We start from the raw sequence: 14,915 nt of genomic DNA, 5'->3' as shown, positions 1-14,915 counted from the left end.
AAGTATAAGTCCATGAGTATATAGTTAACTAAATAATTCTGCTATTTACATAGTAATTACTCCCTGAAGGGAACTTGTTACTTAAAAATTGTATCAACTTTTCAAGTATTAAAGTAGGTTAGTTGAGAATATATTTTTTAATTTGTCCCAGACATTTTAGTGAAATTCATGTGGCCCTTGATTTTTATAAGGCATTGTTGATTTTTGTCTGATTTTGAACTGCCCAACTTTTGCTTTGACTTTGTTTTTAGGTGATAAAGAGAAGCTTCCATATGATATATAAAATGGTTTAGTACTTTTAAATAAATATGTATGTTTGGTTCTGGCTTAAACTGTACACTGTCTTTTTTAATCAAATTATTTCATTTTTTAGTTTGTTTTTACGTAGTTCACAGTTCATTAAAAATGTAGTATTTGGAGTTTGGGACTCAAATTAGTGTTGCTTAAGTGTTTAATTCACAATTTGGTTTTGATTTTCTGCATTTGCATTTTACTTTTAAAAGGCACTTCGTATTTTTTTGTAGGCACGGGATCACCTAACTTTATATGAAAGTATTTAGCTTTTTAAAATTTAACTGAAGTTCTTTTATTTATTTATTTATTATTTTAAAGAATAAAAGAGATGAACATCTCTTAAAGAGAAGGAACGTACCACATGAAGATATCTGTGAAGATTCTGATATAGATGGTGATTATAGAGTGGTAAGTTGTTATTCTGGAAACTTAAAAATACCAATGAAAGATTTTTACGTAAATATAGAATTTTAAGGTGATTTTTTAACTTAGTTTTCTCTAACTTTTTCCCCAGCAAAATACCTCTTTAGAAGCTATTGTTCAAGTAAGTTGAGTTTTTTTCCTCTCTTTATTTCTTGGATTTAATAACTAATTATCGTGTATTTGCATCTAAAAATTGTTTTATTTTTTATAGAATGCATCAAGTGATAACCAAGGAATTCAATTAAGTGCAGTTCAAGCTGCTAGGTAAGTTAAATTTCAAGGACATATTTAAATTTTATAACTTAAACAAAACTCACAAGTACACTGATGCTTTAGTGTGCGTAGTATGTACAAATGCTAGGGAAAAGTTGATTTTACAAGTTATTTCTGTCGACTAATAGAAAAACATTACTTATAAAGCTTTTACCTTTTATTGATTAGCAGGTTTAATTTTATTAAAAGTCAGATTTTTCAGATCCTGCCCTGGTAGCTAATTTTTCTCACAATCCTCATATTGATCAAATAGTAATAAAAACTTACTGTAGCAGTGTACAGGTAAGTAGAGACATTAAGATTTCAGCCTACAGAGACTCTCAGTCTCTTTCAGTGTAGAAATATTAAGTTATTTTTGTATATTTCAGTTGTAAAACCTATGTGCTCACATTTTAAGGGGAAAAATCAGAAAAACTTGCTGAGACATTTGTATTTAATTAATAGGTTGGGGAAGACAGGTTGTGTCATAGTACAATATAGTGGTTGCTTTGTGTTTTTATAAATAAAAGAATAACACCCTGTGTTGTGTAGGAGAGAGATACTTAAGCATTAAGTTGAGTCTAGTTTTAGAATTTCAAAGTGCAAGAGTTCATAGGTTCACCTAATATATGATCCAGTGCATGAGTCCCTTTTATGTTTATTAGACTTTTCCTACTTTTGTGTATCCACTGTAAATAACTTAGAACAGATAAGGAAATAGTAGAATTACAGTGTTGCCCACCTCAGGTAAAAGAACTTCTTAGAACAAACTTTGTTATGTAGGAAGGAAATCACAGAAGCTTTCACATCTCAAAAATGACAAATAGTGTTAATAGGAAGAATGATTAAGAAATTGAAGCTTTACGCTTATCATTGTCAGGGTTGATTATAGTATTGGAGCAAGAGCTCTTCTCAGCATGAAGTTCTGGAGATGATTAAAGCCCTAAGGCCCCTAAAGCCAGGCTTCTTAAAATATGGTCTGTTGGTCCCTAGGAAATCCTGAGATAACTTCAAAGGGTATTATTTTCACCATAGTTCCAAGACTTTGCCTTTTTTTTTATTTTGCTGTGTTAACATTCACATTGATGTTGCAAAAGCTACTGTGGGTAAACTACTAGCACCTTAGCACAAATCAAGACAATGATACCAGACTGATTATATATTGTATTTTGTACATATTGTATGTGCCATTATGTGCTTAAAGGAAAAAGGCTATTTCTCTTTAAGAATGTCCTCAATGAAGTAGTGAAAAAAAATTATTTTAATAAATTTGAAACCTTGATTAAGAAAGACTGGGTTAAAAAAAGTCTGGGTTATTTCCTACTTTGTGCAAAGAATTGTGCCATTTATTATGGAAAATACTGTGGAAAAGCATGTGGAATAAGTTCTTGCTCTTGAAGAAATTTAGAACCTAATGAAGAAGGCAAAAACTACGTAAGAAATCGTGACGTTCAATAATAAATGTAGGCATATGCTGTGGAATTCAGAGAGGGTATTGTGAAAACATATAACTTGAAATGGACTTTGAATAGATAGTTTGAATAAACAGGAAAGAGGGCATTCCAGGTGTGAGGAATTAGGATATGGAGGGCCTGGAAATGAGACTGAAATGTTGGGACAGACAACTGACCTATTGTCGAATAACAGAGAATAAGGTTAGTTAGGTAAATAAGATGGAGCCAATGTGTGAAATGGTGTAAAGCCTAGGTCAAGGAGTTTACATTGATAGGGTAGTAAATTAGCAGCTATCACTTAGTTTATATAGAATCTGATTAAGCTTTCTTTTTTATATGTATACATACGTATTTTTATTAAAGAGCAATCAGTTTACAATGTTGTGTCAGTTTCTGGTATACAGCAGATTGATAAAGCTTTTTTAAACATTACCTTTATATAGTAGTTCTGGGGTTTAAATGGGTGAAGATTTGTGTTGGGTCACATTGAGGGCTTTTCAGCTAAAACTACATACAGTCTACCACATGTGTAAATGAATATTGTTGTTTTGCTCTAAGCTCTATAAGAGCAAGGATGTCTGTCTTGTTCACCTTAGTATCTCTAATATCTCTCTGGATATTTTTCTGTGTATTGCTGTGCTTATTCCAGTTCCTTTAGTTGCTGAGATGAGAATGTTATTAAGCTTTTATGACCTCTGATTTGGTGTATAGAGTAGGATTGAAGAACTGGACACTAATAGCAGTCATAAACTTGTACCAGCATCCTGCCTATTTTTTGCCCTTTGACTTTGTTGTGACCTAGTAATGAATAATTTGGGATACATTAGTGACCTCTTAATTCCTTTCTTAGTAAGGTAAATGCCATGTTGAAGGAGTCTGCCCATTTTTTTTCTCTGACCTCAAAATTAAGTCCAAAGGTAACACATATAAAACATTTAGTTATCTTTTTATGTTATATTTGGGACTTAACTGTGGGAATAATATTACTATACTAATTTTTAAAAAGTGGTAAAGTGGTTCATGGCTATTTTTTCCTTGTTAATAATCTATAAATTTGTAAATCAATCTTTTTATAATATAGAAAAGGCTACATTATATAAATTTAAAAAGTAACTTTCAGAAAGAATATTTATGCCAGATATCCAGATTTATTATAATAGCTATATCGAATATGAATTTGAATTTAACTATATGTCATTAAGTTTCACATATGGTATATATATATATATATATATATATATATATCTATATCTTTCTTATAGGAAGCTTTTGTCCAGTGATCGAAATCCACCAATTGATGACTTAATAAAATCTGGAATATTGCCTATTTTAGTCCATTGTCTTGAAAGAGATGACAAGTAAGTACATTATTTTAAGAAATAATTTAGGATGTATCCTTTATAGGAGACAAGATTTTCTAGTATTTAGTTTGATCTTGAAAGAAAAAAGAAGGGGCTGTAAGATGGAGTGGAAAAGCCAAAGTGAAAAACAATGTAAGGTGTGTTAACACCAAGAGAGGAAGGTAAAGGCCAAACAGACTTTCAAATGATACATTTAACTTGTAAGCTTTGAAAACTGTAAGCTTTTTAAAATTGGAATTCAATCCAGGTTTAATTGTGAATGAAATTTTATCAGCTTAATTTGACATTTCTCAATATGTTAAAACTGTCATTTTGATGATGAATAAGTAGTCTGCTAGTCAGTCTAGTTTAGCCACATAGATACTTGAGAATACTGTTTGGGTAGTAATGTGGAGGTATCTTAATAAAGAGTTCTTACTAAAAACAAGTACACCTGAGGAGGCTGTATGCATTATATAGTGAAGAGATATTTTAAATAGTCATTGGAGATTTAAAAAAAGTGCTGAATACATAGATACGTTTTGAAGCAAAATATTTAATATAAAATGCTAGAGGGGAGGAATGGTTTGTAGATACTTGGGCCAATATAAAAATCCCTACTTGTTAAAATTATTATATATATATTTTTTGTAGTCCTTCTTTACAGTTTGAAGCTGCATGGGCTTTGACAAACATTGCATCTGGAACCTCTGAACAAACTCAAGCAGTAGTTCAGTCTAGTAAGTTGGTTATTAACAGACAAAAATGTAATTTTCAATTAAGTTAATTTTTTAAAAAACAGTGCTTTTCCTAAAAGAATAGAGTTATTTATATTATAAAATATTAGCTATTCTGTAACACACGGTAATTGAAATAGGCCAACTTAAGTATGTTACTTTGGTCATCTTGTCCCAGTGACTGACATTTTCCATTTCCAAAAACGCATTTGATTCTGAATCTGAGAACATTTCCTAATCATAGTAGCAGGTTACATTCTTGTAGTTAAACTTTATTTATAGGGCATCACATAAATAAAGGTGTTTTTCCATTGTCCTACTACCTGTTGGCCTCTCTTAATGAGATTTCCCTCATACATTTTGGGGAAATCTTATATAAAGTAGTCCTACGTAAAGAATGGCTTGAAAATTGTTTTTCATTGTCATTATAAGATTGGTTGTCTTTGTGTGCCAAGAAATGTAAGTGGGAAATAATTATTGGAAGTAATAACCTGAGTTTTCATGAATACTATTTGATTCTTTTACTAAGCAAAAAAATTAATAATTTTAAAGAAAGTACTTTTAAAAATCCCTTTCAAGTTTGGAAGCAGTATACTTGTCTAAGCTTGTTAAAATCTTAAGCAATAATTTCTTCATGATTTTGAAGAGGAAAAAAACTATAAGCAGTAAGCACTGTAAACACTTGTATTATAATATTACATAGAAAAGATAATTTTGGGTTCAAATGGTCTTTGATTTTGTTTTGGTTTTTTTTGGTTTTGTTTTGTTTTGTGTAGTTGACTGTTCAGTAAATTTTATGATTTCAAGACGATGTCTTAATCCCTCACTCTTTTTCCTTTCTCTTTTTTGTTCTTTAAAGATTAGAAGAGGCTTAGAATTTAACACTGCTAGTCTGTCTTAATATACCAAAAGTAATAGATAAATTAATTACTTTTTATTATAAGTAAGCATGGTTGATCCACATGTACTTAAATAGCAGTTTTCAAAGCAATATCAGAAAGAAGAAAGGAAATAGAAGAATCATTTGTTCAGTGCAATATTATTCTGTTAAACCTGTCTCTGTTTTTCTCATCTTTGTTAAGCAACAGAATCATTTTCTGATTCAGAAGGTGGCACAGGAATCACTGGCCTGGCTAAAGACCTATGTGATGTTATTTAAATTTTTATGTTTGAAAGTTATTTCAACAATTAAATTTTTTTTTCCAAATTTGAAGATATGCTGAATCTATAAGTAATTAATCTTAAAATTAGAATTCAATCCAGGTTTAATTGTAAATGAAATTTTATCAGTTTAATTTAACATTTTGTCGATACGTTAAAACTGTCATTTTGATGATGAATAGTCTACTAGTCAGAAATTTTCCACTACTGTTATTCTAATGAAAATTATTTAATGAGGATATATTTTAAATATATTTTTGATAGCTTTCTTTTGAGGTTTCGACAGAGAAACGATTGATTTTTGGTTTAGATACAGTATTTTTAACCTTTTTAAAAATTTTACTGAGATATGTAATTGACATACAACAGTATCTTCAAACATAAGTGATAACTTACGTTTTCCTCCTTCAGATGCTGTGCCACTTTTCCTGAGGCTTCTCCATTCACCCCATCAAAATGTCTGTGAGCAAGCAGTGTGGGCTTTGGGAAATATCATAGGTTTGTCTAAACCTTGTAACACTAGTCCAGCAATTGTTATCATGTGCTGTCATGTAAATACTACTAGTAGTTGAAAGGGAAAACAGTTTGCCTTTTTCAGTACTAGTTTTTGTGAAATAGTTTACAGATATTATAGCTGTTTAAGTATAAACCCATAGCAAACAGAATGAACATTTTTGTTGCTTATGATACCTTTGTATCTTTTTATATATAGTTAGCTCTTAATTATTTGAATAATTGTGAAATATGTATATGATTTAAGTCTTTTAGTTTTTCCTTTATTATCTTAGGGTTCATTTTATTCCTCAACTCTCTCCACTACCATAGAAAATAAGAAAAAAGGAGGCAGAACTTAAACCAAAATTTTTCTCTATAATGGCAGTCCTAAGAAGAATCTAAATTGAAATTTTTTAATGTATCTTGTGGATTTTAGTACAGTAAAATGTAGTAGTGTTTTCCACTATCATCATGAGGCCATCCTCATACAGGAGGTATCTGTAGCTTATAGATAGTCTCATTAAATTGACCATGATTAGCATACCTTTTGGTTTTTTTCTGATAAATAATTGTAGGAAGAATAAAGACAATTCCAACATTTCAGGAATTTGTTTTATAACTAGAGCCTAACTTCACCCAAACTCAAAAATTTTAAAACCTGTCCTCCAATGGAGAATGAAAAAATCCGGAATCTGAACTATACTATGTCCCATGATGTTGAAGTTTATTTTTGCAACAGATTTTGTTTTTTAATTGTTCTTAAATGGAAGTAATCAGTTTTACTTTGACATACCTCCTCTTCATTACCCTTTTGGGGGCCAAGATGGAAGGCAAGGGATGATTAGTGTCCGACAATGAGGAGTTTTCAAATGGGAGAATTTCCCTTTAAACTGTTCTTGGCATATGATATATTAAGTACTATTAGGAATGCTATTGTTTGTGTATCCAGAGTCCCTCGCTTTTATACCAAAATTTAGATTTAGAAATACTGACACAATATCTTGATCTTTGGTTTTTAATTCCAGTGACGTTGTAGAATTGATTAGAATACATGAATGCAAAAAGAACAATCATGTTATCTTTAAATGCTAAATTGCATTTTTTTTTCACTTACAGAATATAATATCTCAGTTTGGCTTTCATACTACAAGTTACAGTGACACTCTGGACACAAAAATTAAATTTGGCACTTCTCTAGGGCAGTGATTCTCATACTTTAGCCTATTATCAGAATTATTTGAAAGGCTTGTTAAAACACAGAATCCTGGACTCACAGAATTTCTGTTTCAGTAGATTTGGGATAGGGCCCCAAAAAATCACAATGGGAACCACTGCTCTAGGGGTATTGGTTCCCCCTTCCCTCCCTTTTTCTGGTATAGTTTCTAAGTGCATAGAGTAATTTATAATTAATACTCTTTATGCTTTGATACTGGATCATCATATTAATTCTACAAATATTTTCTCTGTAATAGTATTTCAGTATGTCTTTTATTATGTGAAAGTTTCTTAAACTGAAGAATACCATTGAGAGAGAAGATAAAAAGCAACAATTCTCTGCTCACAAAGTACACTAAAGAAGCCTTAAGCTTCTAGCATTTAGATGGCATAAGAACATTTTACAAGTGAACAGCTTATAAACCTGGATATGTGAATAATGTGCAAAAAAAAATTCTTAGTACCTTATATTGCTTCTCGTAACTCAGAGACCTAAAATGTGAACTAATTTATTGTTTAAAACTTTTATATAAAACTGAACAGTGTGTCTGGTTAAATACAGGAAGCAGCATATTGAACCAAGTCCTTTATGTTTTCTAAATTGCTTATTGTCAACATATTTTATTGAATTAATAAATCCTACTCCTACAGGTGATGGGCCACAATGTAGAGATTATGTCATAAGTCTTGGAGTTGTGAAACCTTTACTCTCCTTCATAAGTCCATCTATTCCTATAACATTCTTAAGAAATGTTACTTGGGTTATGGTCAACTTATGTCGCCACAAAGACCCACCACCCCCAATGGAGACCATTCAGGAGGTAAACAAGCATTTTTTTATTTTGTTTTTTAAACTAAAGTAGATATCTTTATGTGTATGTTTTTAATCTATGTATATTTAAAAATCTGTATGGTTCTCTCTTCAGATTCTTCCAGCTCTTTGTGTTTTAATTCATCACACAGACGTAAATGTGAGTAAATGCTTCCCATCATATATATTTATGTGTATATGTATCTAGGGCTTGCACTTGTGACATAGGGGAGAAAATGTTATGTTGGACATCGTGTCAATGTACTCGATCAGATTTTTTCTATTTCAGGAGCTGTAATAGTTTGGTATTTTTATATTTACTCTGTGTTTACCCATATCACAAAACGCAATTTCAGTAAAGAAATCAAACCTGTTATTGTGGTTTCAGCAATGACATGTGTGCATAAATGTATGTATTAGTGTTCTAAAAACTCACATTAGAAGTTCTTAAAGTTGCCAGTAAGTGATCTCTCTCACTAAGATTATATCTTTGATTGTTCATGAGCTTTTTGTGAAAGCTCATTTTGACAGCCTGATCAATGAGAGAACACATACACTTAGTGGTATTTTTATGAAAGATGCTAAAGAGAAGTATTTGTACTTTTGTGCATGGGTTTGTATTCATATACACACACCAGACCATGAACATTAGTTTCATTTCAGTAATTTCAGTAATTCATCAGTAATTTCATTTTTATTCTACTTCTTCATTTATAGTGACTTTGGTAGCGGCTTTACTTGGTATAGATATAATTCTTGAGTTTCCAAACAAGGGAAAAAAAAGTCAGTGCAGACTAGATTTTAAATATAATAAATACATTCTGCTCATTCTTACTAATACTGATAGCAAAGGAAAAAGCAACACAGGAAGTATGAATGAGGTGGAAAACTACCGTGTTTACAAAGTCAGTCTAGCTTTCAGTGTGTTAGAAGAGCTGGGAATGTAATAGGTAAGGAAATCATTTGGATAAAATGCATAGCAACAGTCAGAACCTTGTGTGGTTCTTTAAAAAACAGTTTGGTATAATCAATTTTTGACAAGCTCCTTCATTTCTTTACAATTTATAGGGTTAATACCTTTCGCCGGGATCTCTCTAAGGCATACGGAAGAAATTAAAGTTAGAATTATACTACATCAAGCAATGGGATAATATACAGACTTCATTAGATGAACGTGATCTTTGCTCTAGAGATATTTTTTGTAGCCCCAGATAGTCTAGGATCTTTAAACACACACACACACACACACACACACACACACACACACACACACACACACACACACACACACACACACACACACACACACACACACACACACACACACACACACACACACACACACACGTAAGCAATTTTTAGTTTTGGCTTCTTATAGCCAAATCCTTCAATTAAATTAGAAGTGTTAATATTTTATTTTTAAAATATTTTCAAGAAAGATTAATTTCAAAGCTTATAACTCTACTGGAAAACTAGACATCTTGGTTGACCTTATTCAGAGATGTATTGTGTTTTTTCTACTTGTATACCTCAGTACATTTGAGATTGTAACTCCATTTTTCTTGCTCTTAATATATCTTGAATTTCTCAAGCCAGTTTGCATTTTTCTTTTATAGTCACATGTTTACTAAATAATAATATTTACTAAACACAAAACCTATTTTGATAAATACTTAAACACAAGTTCTTAAATCAGGCTAACAAAGTAAAACAAAACTGCTTCAAACAAACCATAAGTGAAACGTTGAAATTACACTATAGTTGTAATTAATAAATTTATCATAGCCTATTAACTTTGCTGATAAAGAAGTGATTCTGATGTGAGCATATTAATGGCATATTTAGTCTAAAAATGTATTTGAATTTTACATGCAGTTATGCACAGGTAACTTGAAATTTTTTGCCTGTAACAACAAATTTTGGCATATGTTGGTACTCCAGAAAGAAAAAAATAGTTACTTTTGTAAGTTGAAATTTAGTTGTCTCACATATTTTGATACCACTTTATATGTGTGAATTCTTTAACTTTGTGTCTTCTTTTTACGTTAAAAATACCCATAGCGCTTTCTTGAATTTCTGAAAGGAAAAAGGGCAAACTGCTGTTTTCTTCTTTTAGAAGCTTCTTGGTCCTATTAAACCTAATGTTGGTTAAGAATTTAAAAGGTTTTGGTGGGAGGGTACAGCTCAGTGGTAGTGTCCGTGCCTAGCATGAACGAGGTCGTGGGTTCAATCCCCAGTACCTCCATTAAATAAATAAATAAACCTAAGTATTCCTGCCCCCCCCCCGCCAGAAAAAGATTTAAAAGGTTTCAGACTTTTTTGGCTTGTCTTTTGACACAGAGTCTGTATCCTAGAAGAGCTTTGGAAGTAAAGAGTCAGGCACAATTATTATTCTTGTGTCTCTGTCAATAATTCTATTATTTAGCAATTTAACAGTTGTTTGTCATACTTTTGCATAACTTCTAATTAGGACTTAACATACAAAGAGAGATGAAACGCAGTGGCCTGCTATACTTCAAAATATGATCGAATTAGAAGTTAACTACAGGGGCTTCTTTTTTTTTAAGTAGTTTTGGCAGCTGGTATAAATTATCTGTTGTCTTTCTTCGTTCCTTCCTTCCCTTCCTCCTTGCCTCTTTCTCTCCTTCCTTGTTTTCTTTCTTTCCTTCTTTTCTTTCTTCTTTTTGATTATATATCTCACTGGTTGACCTATGATTGCTTTCATTGTTTTCATCTGCAGCTGTAGGAGACTGCTGCTATTTGGGAAGTTGCCTCTTTTATAAGACAAAGCACACTGGTTAGAAAAGATGAAAATACTATAATCCTAATACAGGAGTATTGGCTTTAGACATAACAACATGGTACTGATGTGAGAACACTTTGAATATATTCACCTAGCCCAGATGTTTTGAACCACTGCATATGCTGGATACATATACTCTTTCCAACTACATACGTTTACCACAGTGTCCTTTGACCTGTTATCCCTTAGTCTGCACAGTTGAGGAAGAGAATGTCTTTTTCTCCTATTTTATGTGCTGTGTAGTGTGTTTGTATCTTTGTGAGTTAAGACTAAATACCAGTCTGTGATCAGGATCATTATTAACCTGAATATCCTAAATATGACTAAAAGATGCACGTACTTGATACAGACTCACAGATGGTGATGTTTAGTTATACTAGAGAAGATTAAGATTCTAATGAATTTAGGTGATAGAGAAGAGAAGAAAGAAGGTAGTGTAACAATCATAAATTAGTTCATATGGTTAAGAATTTTTGAGAAAATGTTCAGAGGCTATCTGAATTTTTATTTTATTCATTAGATATTGGTAGATACAGTTTGGGCCCTGTCTTACCTTACTGATGCTGGCAATGAACAGATACAGATGGTAATAGACTCTGGAATAGTCCCTCATTTGGTTCCTCTGCTCAGCCACCAGGAAGTTAAAGTTCAGGTGAGTTTTTATTTATAAAAATGTAAGTTTTTCTTACCACTATTTGTTTATGACATTCAAACATGGACAATTTCAGTAGCTTAAAGTATATTTTTAAACTAATAACAACAAATCTATGATAAAAAGAGTGAGTTACTATATCCTCATTTTGAAGATGGAGAAAATGAGGTAAGATTACTACAGTTCAACACAAACTACTCCCCCCCACCCCAAAAAAAGTTTACTTCTTTGTAAAGTACCGATTTCTAATGTAGACCAGGGTAATTCATATAACACCTTGGGTAGCATCTGAAGTAAGTATTGATATTCCACTCTTATACTCCTCCCCAGCTGTCCTTTTTTACTCTCCTCCACTGCACCTGGCAAGTTTAGTTAATGCATAGCTCCACTGCACTACAATAAAGGCTTTGTACTGAAATATGGTGCTTAGTGGCTTCCCAAATTATTTCCTTTCATTTGTTTGAAATATTTTTCTTTAATTTTTATTCTTTTATTATTTTAAAATCCTTCCACATAAATATCTCAAAGAACCTTCATCTAAAAAGAGCCAGAAAAGAGAAGGTGAAAAGTTTACACAAATATTATAAGCAGTAACTGTCAAACTACAGTGGCAAAGGGAGTTGCTGAAAGCTCTCCCTACCCTTCTGAGGTAAATAGCTTTAATATTATAATGACTGAAAGCCTGTAAAATACAGTAATAGCGCAAGAAAAGCTGTTAACCTGATTCACTATTTATCAACCTGGCTGGACATTGAAGTCAACTATGTGAAGCTTAAATTTAAAAATCTAGTTCATTTCTCTTGTATAATTCCTAGAAATTCTGTTTCAGTATATCTGGGGTATTTTCTGGGAACCTGGGCTTTCAAAAGCTCTTTAGGTTATATTCATATACTGTCAGAATGGAAACCCACTGCCTTAAAACTTAAAGCACTTTAAATTCAGAAGGAATTGATTAATAGAATAATTTGTCATTTGGAGGCATTTGTGGCTTATTTAAAACATTCCTACCAGAGTCTTATCATTAAGTTTGCATTTCTTGAATGTGGTACTTATGTCTTGCTATAGGTTTTTGGTTTGTATTTTGTTTTTGTTTTTTTCCAGAATGCATCGTCAGTTTTATTTCTGGGCTTCATTGAGAAAATAGAGCTTGGACTTTTATTTAGCCAGCTCTCAAGGAAAGTTAATGTTCTGTACTTTGCCTGATAACTAATAGAGATTTAAAACATTTTTTTCAACTTTCATGCCATAATTTAGGAACACAGAAAGAATAGTATAGTGAACCGTGTAGGTTTTCTCTGTTTCTTTTCTTCCCCTCCATATTATTTTGACACAAATCCCAGATATCATATAATTTCATCCGGCTTGCATCTCCAAAAAATAAAGATATTTTTAACATGACCACAATACCATTAGAGCACTTTAAAAAATATTAATGTTAAAATCCTTTCAGTATCCAAATTTTACTGATTGCTTCATATTTTTTTCAGTTTGACTAAATCAGTACCCAAACAAGGTCAACACATTGCATTTGGTAACTGTCTTCAGGTTTCTGCTACTCTGTAACTTTCTTCTCCTTTTTTTCTTCCCCCTATTTATTTGTTAAAGAAGCTGAGTCACTACAAAATATTTTTGAAAGAAATTAAAAAATCTTAAATAAGTGGAAAGACATCCATATTTGTGGATTGGAAGACTTAGTGTTATTAGGATGGCAGTGCTCCCCAAATTCATCTATAGGTTAAATGCAATTGCTATTAAAATCCCAGGTGTCTTTTTTGCAGAAACTTACAAGCTAATAGCCAAAACAGTCCTGAAAAAGAACCAAGTTTGAGGACTTATTATTTCAAAACTTGACTGCAAAGCTAGGAAACAAGACTTTGTGATACTGGCATAAGGATAGACATATAGATCAATGAAATAGAATCAAGGGCCCCGAAATAAACTCATTTACTTATGGTCAGTTGATTTTCACCAGGGGTGCTAAGAAAATTCAATGAGCAAAGAATAGTCTTTTCAACAAATGGCTCAAGAATACTGTATATCCATATGTAAAAGAATGAAGTTGGATCCCTACTTCACACCATATTTAAAAAATTAACTCAAAATGAGTCAAACACCTAAATATAAGAGCTAAAAGTATAAACCTTTTTTCTTTGACGAAAACATGACGTTGGATTAGACAGTAGTTTCTTAGATATGACACCACAAGCAACCAAGAAAAAAGATAATAGGACTTAACCAAAATTAAAAACTTCTAAGGAAACCGTCGAGAAAGTGAAAAGACAACCTACAGAATGGAAGAGAATAATTGCAAATCATACATCTGAAAAGAAATTTCTATCCAAAATACGTAAAGAACTCTTACAACTTAACAACAACAACAGAAAATGACAACCCAATTTAAAAATGGTTTGAAAGATTTGAATAGCATTCTCCAAAGAAAACATACAGATGGTCAGTAGCACATGAGTTGATGTTCAGCATCATTAGTCATTAAGGAAATGCAGGTCAAAGCCATGGTGAAGTACCACTTCATACCCACCATGATGGCTGCGATCAAAAAGACAGTAACAGGTGTTGGCAAGGATATAGAGAAAGTAGACTCCTCAGACTCTGCTGGTGGAAATGTAAAATGGTGCAGTCTCTTGGGAAGTTTGACAGTACCTGGAAAAGTTACTCATAGAGTTGTCATATGACCCAGCAAGTCATATGATACTCCCAGGTATCTCCCCAAGAGAATTGGAAACACATGTTCACACAAAAACTGGTACTATCATATTTTCTTTATGGCCATAATTACTATCTAAAATTATCCTTCTTGTTTGTTTATTAGCTGTCTCCTCCTACAGTAATGGAAGCTCTTTAAGAGCTAGAATTTGTGTTTGTCCTATTCACTCCTCTGTTCTAAATCAGCGTCGGACACAGCTTGCTCAAAAAGGATAGGTTGGCATGAATGAATGAATGAATGTATCTTTCATAACCTGCCTAACATACCCCTGTGGTAATAAGGAATATTTCACATAGAACAACATCTCATTTAATCTTTTTATGTTTCAGACGGCAGCACTTCGAGCTGTGGGCAACATTGTTACTGGAACTGATGAGCAAACACAGGTAGTTTTGAATTGTGATGCTCTTTCACACTTCCCTGCACTTCTGACACATCCCAAAGAGAAAATTAATAAAGTAAGTACTTTTAAATACTATTTAATAGTATATAAAGTAGCAGTTTTTATGTGTAAAATTAGGGATTTGGGGAAAAAATTAAGAGAAGATAGAAT

General features: G+C 32.1%; 1 protein-coding gene across 2 annotated transcripts in view; it reads left to right on the top strand.

Annotated features, from left to right (window-relative positions):
- KPNA4 (karyopherin subunit alpha 4) overlaps positions 1 to 14,915 on the top strand; it is a 52,201-nt gene that overhangs the window by 27,299 nt on the left and 9,987 nt on the right. For both annotated transcript variants that reach the window (XM_006200854.4, XM_031679549.2), the window contains 10 exons: positions 613 to 702; positions 809 to 838; positions 929 to 981; positions 3,686 to 3,781; positions 4,418 to 4,503; positions 6,073 to 6,159; positions 8,023 to 8,192; positions 8,298 to 8,342; positions 11,506 to 11,637; positions 14,692 to 14,820. In XM_006200854.4, the coding sequence (XP_006200916.1) occupies positions 613 to 702; positions 809 to 838; positions 929 to 981; positions 3,686 to 3,781; positions 4,418 to 4,503; positions 6,073 to 6,159; positions 8,023 to 8,192; positions 8,298 to 8,342; positions 11,506 to 11,637; positions 14,692 to 14,820 (918 nt within the window). The remainder of the gene's footprint in view (positions 1 to 612; positions 703 to 808; positions 839 to 928; positions 982 to 3,685; positions 3,782 to 4,417; positions 4,504 to 6,072; positions 6,160 to 8,022; positions 8,193 to 8,297; positions 8,343 to 11,505; positions 11,638 to 14,691; positions 14,821 to 14,915) is intronic.

The sequence above is a fragment of the Vicugna pacos genome, chromosome 1, assembly GCF_048564905.1.
Source record: "Vicugna pacos chromosome 1, VicPac4, whole genome shotgun sequence".
Classification (NCBI taxonomy): domain Eukaryota; kingdom Metazoa; phylum Chordata; class Mammalia; order Artiodactyla; family Camelidae; genus Vicugna; species Vicugna pacos.
The sequence above is the reverse complement of the archived record's forward strand: the minus strand, read 5'-3'. Positions and strand labels throughout refer to the sequence as shown.